The 13146-nt window shown below is 37.0% G+C and overlaps 1 protein-coding gene across 1 annotated transcript; it reads left to right on the top strand.

Annotated features, from left to right (window-relative positions):
• The first annotated feature begins 4144 nt into the window (after positions 1 to 4144).
• On the top strand, positions 4145 to 11295 carry LOC131331843 (homeobox protein knotted-1-like 7). The gene is made up of 5 exons (XM_058365784.1): positions 4145 to 4882; positions 5763 to 5883; positions 9877 to 10067; positions 10235 to 10366; positions 10816 to 11295. The coding sequence occupies exons 1-5, from the start codon at positions 4562 to 4564 to the stop codon at positions 10960 to 10962; spliced, it is 912 nt and encodes a 303-aa protein (XP_058221767.1). The 5' UTR covers positions 4145 to 4561; the 3' UTR covers positions 10963 to 11295.
• Positions 11296 to 13146: the final 1851 nt, after the last annotated feature.

The raw sequence follows: 13146 nt of genomic DNA, 5'->3' as shown, positions 1-13146 counted from the left end.
GTATACCCTTTTAAGGAACGTATATTGTAGACTTTTCCAAACGGAAATATATTCTTCCTTGCTTCCAACGCAACATTACCAGGTAAAACAAAAGTAGTAAAACGAGTGACAAGAAAATTGTTTCCTCTCTCTTCAATTTGTTTTTTCTTCAGAGAGCAAGGCCCCACAAAGTCACATACGGAGTAATATATTTCCTACAATGGCCCCACCACCCTTGGGGACGTGAAATTATTTAGCAGTAGGGGCACCGCTACGTAATGTTTCAGGTTACTTTACAACCACATCTCTTATGGGTCTACAACTGAGTATGGACTCCATTTTGATACTATGGTTTTGGTCTACCCTAAACGCTCTTTCGTTTTTCTTTTCTTTGTTTATGTTTCCGCGATCAAGAGATGTCTAGATCAGTTTATGCACATATTTAATAATTTTCTTTCCGGTCTGATCAAAGTCAGACTACCTACATCGAGACTAACGGATTCATAACAAATTGGAATTTTTTTTTGGCGGTACGACTTCAAGAATCAAACTCTGATCAATTATATAAAAAGCAAATTCATCTACTAACCAGACTAAAACCTTGTGGTTTTTAGGGCTCTTTTCCATTTGCATGCTTGTCAGTGCTTAAAGTGCTAAGTAGTGCGGCTAACTGCTTAGCAAATTTTTTAGCTCTCCAATACAATTTTTGTGCTATATTATAACATTCTAATTTTCTACTACTTCTTGAGATAAAAGATTTGGCTATAACTAAAACTTGTCAAATTGAAACTTGAAAAAGCTTCTTTGTTTATAAATCTTCCATACTCTCCGTCAATTGGAGTCCGTTGCACGAATCCTCTGTTAAAGAATGATATATTTAGCTTTCAAGGAGAATTTTAATGCATAAGTATTTTTCACATGTACGTACTCATATTTTATTCATGCGTGCAAAACGTTATTGTGATATTTCAACATGTTGGCTGTTACTCTACCTTACTACTAATAACTATCATCCATTATCGGGAATCATGTACAAATAGTTCTTTCGATAAACGGTAAGGCTCTGCGGCCCCGTTTGATGGTTGTTGTGAGCGGTGGGTTTAGACTACTGTATTGTGGGTGTGGGCACTCGTAGCCGCCGTTAAATTGCAATTTTGAGTGAATAAACTAGTAAATTCATGATGGTATATCAGCTTCCTTTTATATTCATGATCATTTTAGAAATTAGGAGGACCATTTCTATAAATTTCCCAAGAAAATATGAGAAGCACTTTCCATTCGATTCTTATGTTTTTACCACATTTTAAAGTAACGATTTATTTGATCGGGCCGTTGTCATCATCCCATCAGAGGTCAGGATCAAGCTTTCGGAATCTGTTCAAAAAAATAAATAAAAAAGCTTTCGGAATCAAATTGAAAGCCCAATCTTATTCATGAATGTCAGTTTATCAAATTATATGAGACATACATGAATACAAAGGGCACAATGTAGTTGGTAGTGAGACATTTCAGGCTTAACAAACAGGTGACCATAAGCACGAATGATTAGTTCGGTTGGTTGGTGGGTTTGATTCCCATACAGTTGACCAGAGTTCGATTCTAATAGGGGTTAAGACCGCAAAATTAAAATTTATTATGAATTCTCTAGTCTCGATGTAGATGGAAAGCCTTTGACTGGACCGAAGAGGGAATTAGTCGAGGTACACGTAAACAAGCCCGGACACACCGACCGTCAAACAAAAACAAAAAAAACTGGTGACCATATGTTTTTTCTTCCTTTGTTGATACAGTATTTTAATGGCAGATGTTCCCGTAAAAACGTAGAAAGCAAATCACCAATCGCCAGCACCTTCAAGGTGGGTAGTACCAAAAGCGACAGCTCAACCCTCAGCCGACTTTCTTAACTCCCCCGAAATTATTAATCCGATAGAAAGATTTGGTATTTTGGACAACACCTTATTTTCTTTTTTTTATCACAAAAAATTACTCCTGCAGCGGGATACTTCAAAACTTTTTTTTTATTTGGCCATAGTTATCTGCTTGAAACAGGTTTTTGAATTGCGGTATCGGAAAACATTGGTACTCCCTATATCGGGCGATATTGGACTGTATTGTCTAATAAATAATGGTGTTGGAGGTCCGAAATCTTGTTGGGTAACAACCGATACAATACGTAACGGCTTTTAATTATGACTCTAGCTAGGAATCTTATCACACATGTCGGAACCGAAGATAAAGTTTCATTACGTGTTGTGAGCGCGAAAGGATATGTTTAATTAATTCTATCAAGTGACCAGGGGCGAAGGTATATGCGGGTGAGTGTGGCACATGCCACCCCCATTTCCGAGAAGCTATTTTTTTTTACACTAACCTGGTTTCTTACAAAAATAACAAATAAATAGCAATTGACATAATTAACAGTTTTTTGATTAATAAAATTTTCTTTGCCGATAAAAAAAAGAAGAGGGTTTGGATCATATAAATAATATCTCAATGACTTTCATTTAAAGACCACAAGCTAGATAGTTAAACCAAAAGCCTTTGCTCTTTAAAATTATGAATAAAACTCAAGATAAAGCCTGATTTTTAGTGGACATCCATTGAATAAGGTAATCCCCTCAGCCAAATCCTGCCTCCACCATTGCGAGCGACTGGATAAACTTGAACCCAAGCATTGAACGAGGCGCGCGTGGTCCCTTAGAATTTCTTATTCAAACTCTCCTTTGCTACTCAATTCCATTGTTTACTAGTACTACTAACAATGATTACTTTACGTTTTGGGTGGTTTAATCACTATCGATCCTTCTTTGGGATGAATACAAAATCAATACGTGGGAACTGCACACCTGCATTTGAGTTTCTTTTAATTTGTTTGTGGAGGTGGGCTCTTCATATTTCTTTGGGTTCTTTGAAAATGACTTTTCTCGGTGCAGCTTTGGACGCTCTTCATAATTAGTACTGCTAATTTGGCTCTCTTCATATCTGCCATTCTTTTAGTACTATGTTTTTTTTTTTGGTGATCAAACCAAGTCTTTTATGTTGACTTTTGTTGTTTTCATTGGTATTTCATTTTCCCCCTTCCTGAGTAGTAGTATCAAATATTGACAAAACATACCTCGAAATGAATGTACGTGGTTTCCTTTAATCCATACGAAGGTAAAACATTTTTTTTTTCCCTTCAAAGAGTAGAATAATTATATTTTTGAATATTACGAGCATGATAATTAATAAAGAAATCACAACGCCAATCCTATGACAATTCATAACAAATGGCCGACTTCTAAGAAATCGCCCTAGATGACAAAGATTATAATTTCACGAAGAAAGGCATACATAAAAGAAAGGCACATACTCCGTAATACTCAATTTTTGTCTTGTGTAAAAATTGATCGACCTCTCAAACCCTTCAGGTGAGAGCATAAAAAGCTGGCCGGCCAGCTGAAATAGCTGTAGTTGGTTTAAGGCCAAATAATCTTCATTACCAGCTACTTAATTAATCTTCGTTTAAGATGTTTATAAATAAATTTTGTGATCAAACATATATAGGTGGCCGTTATAGACTACCATTTCCACTAACATCTCTGTTCCAATTCAAAATAAATTTGTGCATGCTAGATATTATAAAGTTTTCAGTCAATCGCGTAGTAAAATTCATGTACAATTCACACCCGCATGAGCATAAATGGGAGTCATATGCGTTATAGTTCACACCAAGGTTGCAAAATTGCGGTATCAGAATACATAATAGTATTAAGAATACGGTCTTATATCAGTCGATATTTGAAGTGTATCAATCAACAAATAAACAAGGTATTGAAAGTGCAAAAATAGTTTTACATAACGGGCAATCCAATATTTAAAACCTTGATCCGTACGCGCAAGGAATATGCTGTATATATAAATGATCACAAATAGCCAACAAATTATAACAAATGACTCAATTAGTAAAAACAGTATTAAAAACAATAATTAGCCTCCCAATCAAATTATAAGCACTACAAAGTACAAAGCTTAAGATTATTATCACCTAATCCGACCCACAATCTCAACTAATGTTGGGTTCAGTTAGGTTAAAAGGGTTCATCATAACCATTATCACAACTTACAAAATTATAATATACTACTACTATAATTATTAGTAAAATAAAAGTAAATTAACCAAAATGTCAAGCCATTGATGCAGCTTTACCTGCCCCTCTCTCCTTCCCTCTTCTTCGTCTTCCTTTTATGGTAAAGATTCTCTCTCTCTCTCTCATCTGTTGTGAGCCTGCACAATTAGAATCCCATCTTTTCATACGAATACGTAAAAATCTGTGACTCAAAAGAAGTGGGTGAAGAAAGTCCCTTGTCTCAGATCCCGATATAGTCTTCCTCCCTTATTACAACACCAATAACAAGAAAATCAACTGCTACGGCCACAGTCTACTCTCCCGTATAGCCTTTTTTGTGGTCCTAAACTACTTTTCTTGTTTTTCACTTTCCCACACATACCCCTCCATTTTCCTTTTAATCCAAACGAACATTTACCAGCACAACACTATAACTGGTCATTTGGTTCATAGAGGTTTGGGGGGGGATAGAAATGCAAGAACAAGGTCTAGCCATGATGGGAAGTAGTAGCGGGGGCGGAATCGGTGGGTTTGTGGATATGTCGGCCGCAGTTGGCGGTGGCGACCACCACCGTGGCCTGAAGGCGGAAATCGCCACCCACCCGCTATACGAGCAGCTGCTCGCTGCTCATATAGCGTGCCTACGAGTGGCGACGCCGATAGATCAGCTGCCGCTTATTGATGCCCAGTTGGCTCAGTCGCACCATGTTTTGAGGTCTTATGCGTCGGAGTATCACCACAACCAGAATCATCCCCTCTCTCCACACGAGAGGCAAGAGCTTGACAACTTCTTGGTACGTTTCTTTTATCCTGGGTTTTTTGGATTAATGTTTTTGATGGTCAGAAACATAAGCTCTACACCAGAAAAACAAACAAACAGGCAAGTCTTATTATAAATTCTGTTCGTTTAATATTTTTGTGTTTTTTCCTCTACAATTTGCTTTTCGTCGTACTGGACCAACAGAAATTCCATTATCGGATCGTTGTTTTGTAGAGTAAGTTCGGAGAACGTTTTTTGAAAACTAGAACAGCTGTGGTGTGGTTTCTGCATCAGTGTTTATAGCAAATATAATATATGATTCATGAGAATTTGATATATATGTTGGTTCTTTTCCAAAGTAATTGTGAGGAAATAAGTTTCGAAAATCGATCGTCAACTAAACAAGTTTCTCTAATGTTTTTTTTTTTGATTCTGAGAAAGACTCTAACTAAACCCTAACACGTTAAGTGTTTAGAAGTTGAGGAAAGAAATACAAAAGAAGAAAGGGTAACAAATAGACTTCCTTTCAATTTTCTCTTGCTCAAACAAAGTCTTATGTTTGCTGCGAATCTCCACATGAAATGGTGTGGCTTATTCCAGTCTAGTACTAACTTCCAAACGAATAACGCTTATTTTGAAAATGTTTTTTATTTGGTAACCGGTTGAGCGGGTTCAGGTTGTGCACATCTTAATTAATCCCGGCTCCTGAAGTTTTACAGTGCGCCTCCCTCCTTGCATGGCTTAGTTTGAAAATGCTTGTGTTACAATATTATTCTAGATTGAATTTTTTTTTTAGCTAGAATCATGTATATATGTAAGTCATTTTTTACTTTTCTACTACAACTGCCTTGGTTAATGAATTTCACTATCTGGCAAAAGTTGAGTAAATTGTACGTTTGTATTCGTCTGGGCAGGCGCAGTATATGCTGGTGTTGTGTGCCTTTAAAGAACAGCTACAGCAACATGTCAGAGTCCACGCTGTTGAGGCTGTTATGGCCTGCCGTGATATTGAGCAGAACTTACAAGCTTTGACCGGTACCCCTCCCTCCCTCTCTTCACATATACATAAACCAAAGGCCTATTAATTAACGGACCACGTAATGATAGAAATCTAACAGTAGCATTGTATAGCTGTAAAGAGATCAGTATCAGTAATAATACGTAGAGATCGAAAATTGAGTATAGAGGCCGTGAATTTCGCTCTATGTAGCACCGACGTTTCGCCGGAAGCAAAGTGTCGATATCGGACACGTGTCGGACACGGACACGCTACTTAAATCCATAAGAGTACACAGGTACATGTATCAGACAGATATACGTACGTATTGTTCCATTGGCGCAGTAGTATATAATTCCATGATTAATACATGGAAATATCTCGGGGGTCCTTAATTCGTTTATGGTTGGGTGGTTGTTTATTTCTGATTAATTAATGTTTTTTTCGATGTCTGGTAGAGTTGGTACTGTTCAGTAGGGGCAATAGGGACAAGCTAACTAGGATATGAAAAGCTGTTTGAGTTTCTTGTAAGTTTAATTCTGAGGCCTAACAATTGGTTGGTGCAATGGAACCTTACCAAGAAAGGCTTTTTGTTTAATATTGGTAAGAGGGGGGTGGTTAATTAGTTGGGTGATGTAGGGAACACCATATTGAATAAGCATATAGTACCAACTGCACCAACAACCAATAAGATTTTAATGGAATATTTGGTTTCTAGAAAACTTTTATTGTTATGATTGATTTGCTTTTGATCATGAGTGGAAAGGAAGAATGCATGCTAGGGTAAACTCAAATAGTAGTAGGGTAAACTCAAATAGTAGTAAAACTTCATACTTCCTGGGCGGCTTTTCCTTTGTTTTTTTTTGGGATTTGGTGTATTTTGTTTTGTTTTGTTGTAATTGTTCATATTTTGATATGTATGGGATGATTTTGTCCTGGGGATAAAAAATAACAAAACAAAAAAACTTCATACTCTTGAATGTACTTATCTAATTTCGATATACATACATGAATTTAAACGTTAAATTGTTGTTGTCGCCAGGTAATTATTGCATGATAAGGACGAAACTTTCCTCGGGATTTAGGAATTTCTTGTTGTCTACAAAATGTTTTGTATCTCAAGAATATGCTAGGCATACGACATTCTCTGATTAACATTAAAACAGTTAACAGTCGAATATACCTAATTGACTTTTTGAAGTGTTTAGAATTTAGAGGACTATATGAGACACGGATAGACTAAACAATCCATGTTCTACCAGTGGCGTAGCGAAGTTCCCTTTAGTAGTTTTGGGACTAACAATCCCAAGACTGTTAATTCTGGCCATAGGTTTTAATCTGCGAATCAGACGAGACCTTTGTAGATAGGAACATGAAATTTTCAGAACCGATTTATAAGAAATGTATTAGGGTAGCTTACATGAAAATTTGGAGGCAGTGGAAAATTTGAGCAGAACACCTTTAAGTCCTTTCTATCTGGAAAAAGAAATTTGCAATATCAATTTTTGTTCGATGTATTAGCGTTGGCCATTAAGACCAACCCTTATGTTCAACCAGTGGCGTAGCAAAGTTCCCTTTCACTTGGGGGCAATTATTAAACAGATTAGCATTTAGCAAATAAAAAGTTATGTAACACATACTGGTAAGGTAAAAACAATTGCACTCAAAGTATTACCGACCCATGATCAAAAAAAGAAGAAGAAGTATTAACTACCCTAATAAATGTAGGTCTCTATATAAAATGGTTGATCTTGCTCTTATGTTAACCTAAAATGGTTGATCATTTACATCACATAGTGCAAACCGGGGACACTATATCGATTGTGAGAGTTCACAAGACAACAAATTCCAACAATTCAACAATATAAGAAATAAGCCTATTATAGGGTTGAAACAAATAAAGAAAGAAAAGGCCTATCTAAGAAGGAAGAACGCCCACACGCAGATAAAGAGATTCGAACTCTTGACCTCTTAGTGAGACACGAGAGAGTCCTGGCCAAACTGAGCTAAATATGCCTTTGCCAATCCATGTGTCAAATTTCGCACAAGATATAGATAAACCACTGTATTGCATGTTCATAGACAAATTAAACTCATGCCATTAGACTGATGTGCTTTTATTCCGGCAATGTCTATTCGCTTGGTTGCATATATCTAATGACTGGATACAATAGCATGAATAATATTTGGTTGTTCCATCTGGGAAAACAGCATTTTTTTGGCAATAAATTCAAGGCCATTATTTATGAAGCAAGATGAAATTGAAAAGGTGGGTTGTCTGTGAGTATGTGTTTTTCTTCTGAAAAACCATATGTAAGCGCCATGAATTTTGATCCTATAAATAAGACTCAATTGAATCAGCATATATTATTTTTTTCATTGCTGTTTGGATTATGTTTTCTAATTAGCTTCTAATATGATTTGTTCTTGAACTGCATCTTCCTTTCTTTTAATATGATTTGTAGTAAAGTTCTTTTAGTTGTCACATAAAGTTTAAAGAGTAATGGGTTTCTTCGTAATACCATTCGAAATGTCAAAACAAAAACATTTAACAAAAGTAAATTATGTCCAATTGATAATTTTCAAACTTATCAAATTGCACGTAGCAACGAAAGTAAATTATTTTTAAGTTTGAAAAGTTTAAAGAGTAATGGGTTATGCTATTGTTATTGTTGTTTGGAAGAGATTCTCAAGTCCATCCAATTTATTGCACGGACATAAAAATTCAATTCATACCAACATTGTGAGCCTAAACCAATACTAAGTGATCACATAACTAGGTTGGGTTAGGCTACTGGGTAAGTAAGCAAGCAATTGCTTGTGTGCATTCCTGATACCACTACAATCCCTATAGTCAAACCGCCACTCCTTCGCTTCAACCCTTTCCCACCGCCACTGCCATCTGTTTTTCTCCTTTGCCGCCTTCTCCATCATATGATTCCACCAACATTCATTTTATTATGAAATTACGACATTTAAAAAAAAAAAAATTAGTAAGGAAAAAAATTATCCAATTACCATAAGAAGAAGAAAATAAAAGATAAACCCCTCTCTCTCTCTCTCTCTCTCTCTCTCTCTCTCTCTCTCTCTCTCTCTCTCGATCGATCGACAAGTGTGTTCAAGGAAAACTAGCCATGGTTGGTTTTGCAATCACATTGTGGCTTTTGCAAAAGATTAGCCCAACCTGAATAAGCAGTGTTTGCACGTTCATCCCATTACGAGAGAAGGTGTGGGCTGGGCCAAAGTGGCCCACTCATGATGATGAAGGATGGTGGTATTTGGTCTTGGTTTTTGGTTGTTTTAATTTCTCCCTAATTTCTTTTTGCACGTCTTTCTTCCCAGTGATAGAAAGGATACCCAATTGCACAAAAATCACAAAGGTGAATACCGTGAAAATTGCCAACGGGCTTGTAGCCCAATGACACTTTCTCACCTCTTCCACATGGAAGGTGAGAGTTCGATTCTTGCTAGAAACGCGAGTGGTGTGATAGTTAATGCCCTTTGGGTTTGCCCCACCCATATGCCGCTTAACAGTACTCTTTTTCATTCCCTTGGGACTAGACTAGAAATTTATCGAGTGAAAAAAGAGTACCATGAAAATTTCCCGATTGTCTACACTCAAAGCCAGGGACAAGAACTCATATTTTCATTCCCTTGGGAGTAGACTAGAAATTTATCGAGTGAAAAAAGAGTACCATGAAAATTTCCCGATTGTCTACACTCAAAGCCAGGGACAAGAACTCATATTTACCGCTGATTTTAAGCATATACCCAATTTGCATTTTTCAATCACAGCATCATATTTCATAATTGTTGCTATGTACATAGATGTTGACGAGCTTTACATTTATGGAGAATGAGAATAACATAACGGAGGCCGGAGTGAATACTGGTTAGTTATTTGAAGATAAACCCGAAAACAGAATGAAAATGAGAACACAAAGCAGAATCCGAAGTCATTCCATGCTTACGTTTGAGACTAAAATGATGGCTCGATGATGCTTATTTTTCCTGAACCTTGAACTTTCCAGGAGTTACTCTGGGCGAGGGAACTGGTGGAACTATGTCAGACGACGAAGATGAGCTACAAATGGATTTCTCGCTTGATCAATCGGGTGCTGAAGGGTTCGACATGATGGGGTTTGGTCCGCTGCTGCCAACAGAATCCGAAAGGTCTCTAATGGACCGAGTTAGGCAAGAACTGAAGGTTGAGCTCAAACAGGTAAATATTCTGCAGCTGTCCTAAATCTGCTTTAGGAATTCTCGTGAAATGGTTGGGTTAGTAGTTCAAGCCTTAATTAGCAAATACTAAGAAACGGTGATGCCTAAAGATCCTTATTTGTTGTAATATTAGTAAAGATCTCCGTATGCTTCCTCATTATTTCGCAGGGATTTAGGTCAAAGATTGAAGATGTGAGGGAGGAAATATTAAGGAAAAGAAGGGCGGGAAAATTACCAGGCGACACGACTTCAGTGCTGAAAAATTGGTGGCAGCAACATTCTAAATGGCCTTACCCAACCGTAAGCAACTAACCCTGATCAATTATCAGACAAACTAGCAAGTTTTCGGTTTGTTACTTTTGTTTACGTTGAAGTTTCCGAATTCAACTAGTTATAGCTGCATTTGGGGGGCCTTAGAGACAGGAGATCTCAAAAATTGGAAAGTCCTGAATCTTAGCTTCAAATTTCAGAGCTTTCGAAAGTGATGGTAGAAGTCAAAAATTCCAACTAAGCTTTCTCAAAGCATGTATCGTAGTTTCATCGTAGTGTTTAACGACACAATCAAAACATGAAAGGGGGAAAATATGTAAGGAAAAGGGTTGCAATATATCTTAATCGTTGCAACGTTTCATAATCGTTGTGATGTTATTGAAACAAATCCTCCTGAAACTATGCCAAATCACCACTTTCTACGACAATTCTATGGGCCGGCGTTCAGGAGTAAGCATGTTATTGTGTGACAATTGCAGGAAGATGACAAAGCAAAACTTGTGGAGGAGACAGGATTGCAGCTAAAGCAAATCAACAACTGGTTCATCAACCAAAGGAAGCGAAACTGGCATAGCAACTCGCAGTCAGTGACAACTCTAAAGTCCAAGCGCAAAGCAAGACAATGAATCTCATTCGTTTCGACTGAAGAACAACGATTAATTGAAGACTACACAGTATGCGACTATGCGCCTATATAGCAAAAATCTAGCCAAGGATGGTCACGCCGGTGGAATATTTAGTTGTTAGATGAGTCCCCAGAACGGGTACATGGTGTAATACATATGGTGATAGGATTGCATACTTGTGAAATACTTAGATTTCTATCTTCACTAGAGCCAAAACTACTAACACGTTTCTTGTACCACTGAAAACTTGGAATGCTTCTATTTGTTTCTTGAGTAACACTGTAATTGATCTCCATGACTAAATAACAAGGAAATTGCAGGCAGATTAAAGAACTTAATGTTCATTAGGTTCATGGGTTAAATTTCATAAATTTGTAAAATGTGAGGGGAGAAGAAGGGGCAAGTAAGTAGCGAGGCGATTTCTTTATGTGGATCGCTTGTTGGATGCGATTTTGAACTCGGTTTCATTGGTTATTGTCAAGAATGTTGAAGTACTGTGTGGTGATGTTCTGAAGAGCTAAGGATCCTCATAATCTCATCATTTAACAATAAGAGCCATCCATTTTGTAACATTAGAATCTTATTATCTGTAAACAATCAAATAAATCTAATGCTGATATCCATGGGAGCAAAATACATTTTTTGCAGTAGAAATAATTAAAAGTGCCTATCAATATTCCTTCCAAGAAAGCGGTCGTTCAAGACAGGTTGTTTATTGGATATTCAAAATCTGACTTTTTTTCTTTTATTTTGACCAGTTCGCTTTGAGGAAGTGTTTATTTATGTTCGATCAACTCGATTTTTGACATTAATAATAACACATCTAAAATTACAAATAACCAACCATGTCGTCGTTATGGCTTGAAACTTAAGGATTTTGCTCCCTCTTAAGATCTCGGGTTTGAAACATCTCGGGTGTTATATGTCATTTGCTTTGGCTTTAATTGGCGCCCGACAAGAGGATAGTGTGATTGGACCTTAGGATCCAGGATTAGTCGAGGTGCGTGTAAGCTGACCTGTAATTTTGTTATTTTTTTTGAACATTGAAAATTTCATTCATGAAGCCAAATGACACTTACAAAGCGATTTCATCACAATAATATGCAAAGAACTACAAACCATCCACACATAGACGTCAACATTTCAAGCTAAAAATCACAAATTCAAATAGCAAACACTGCAAGCTGATCCCCAAGTACAATTCAAAAAATAGTGCCAATCAAGAAAGAGGAGGTAACAAATGGGCAGCCCAAATCAATAAAATGAACACAAATTAAATCCATTAGACACAAAAGACTAGAGAGTTGGAAAAGCTCCATAAAAGAGTAAAACTCCACAAAGTGAGCTGCATAAAGAATGGAAAATAAAATACCCTATCATTCAGTCGGTATCATTGGTGCCGATGTCAGTGATTCTGTCGATTTGCCTTAAAAAACCAGTCCAAATTCCGCGGACAAACTTTGTCATCGGACAAAACCTCGTCTCCGGAATGAACGGCGGCCGCTGAATTTAACTCAAACAAATTTGTAAAGAAGGGTGAACATTTATTATTCTTTCTGTAATTGGTGGAAATTGTATGGATCCCTACTACAAACTAACTCTTTACTGCTAAAAAGTATATTTATTCCGTGAATCCTACACAATTTTTACCAATTATAAGAAAAGTAATGTTCAAAGAGAGTGAACAAAATTATTCTCGAAAATTGGGAGAGAGGAGGCCGAAGAGGTGGGAGAGGGGGAGGAGCCGCAACCCCTCCCTTAAGTCAAACCCTAGTAAAATATTGCCGTGACACGCAACTTATGAAAAACTAATACCTTCAAATCAAATTCCGATAAATCTGTCGAAAAAAAACATATACATATGTTGATACCTCAACAAATGCGAAGGAGTGCTGATAAAGTTTCATTTCATATCACGTGGAGATTTTTTTTTTAGTATTTAACATCACGGAAAGCACTGAAGTTGACATGGGAAATTATCGTCCGTCCAAAATAATAACGTCCCGTTTTGTTAAAATTCTTATTTTTTTTAATATTTATTTCTCGTTTTATGAGACAGATAGTCTCTCACAATTCATAAAAAATAAGTAGGAGTAATGAAACACATCCCGAGACGTCTGGTGTCTGGATACGCGCTCCACGTTTGCCGATCCATGTATTTTCCGATGTGAAGCAAGTCCTGCT

The sequence above is a fragment of the Rhododendron vialii genome, chromosome 7a, assembly GCF_030253575.1.
Source record: "Rhododendron vialii isolate Sample 1 chromosome 7a, ASM3025357v1".
Classification (NCBI taxonomy): Eukaryota; Viridiplantae; Streptophyta; class Magnoliopsida; order Ericales; family Ericaceae; genus Rhododendron; species Rhododendron vialii.
The sequence above is the reverse complement of the archived record's forward strand: the minus strand, read 5'-3'. Positions and strand labels throughout refer to the sequence as shown.

What these genes read in the sequence shown, in the direction of transcription:
- LOC131331843 (XM_058365784.1), top strand. Translation starts at nt 4,562, where the DNA reads ATGCAAGAACAAGGTCTAGCCATGATGGGAAGTAGTAGCGGGGGCGGA. An exon ending in AAGAGCTTGACAACTTCTTG is followed by an intron (nt 4,883 to 5,762) that starts GTACGTTTCTTT and finishes TCGTCTGGGCAG; the next exon opens with GCGCAGTATATGCTGGTGTT. An exon ending in TGAAGGTTGAGCTCAAACAG is followed by an intron (nt 10,068 to 10,234) that starts GTAAATATTCTG and finishes ATTATTTCGCAG; the next exon opens with GGATTTAGGTCAAAGATTGA.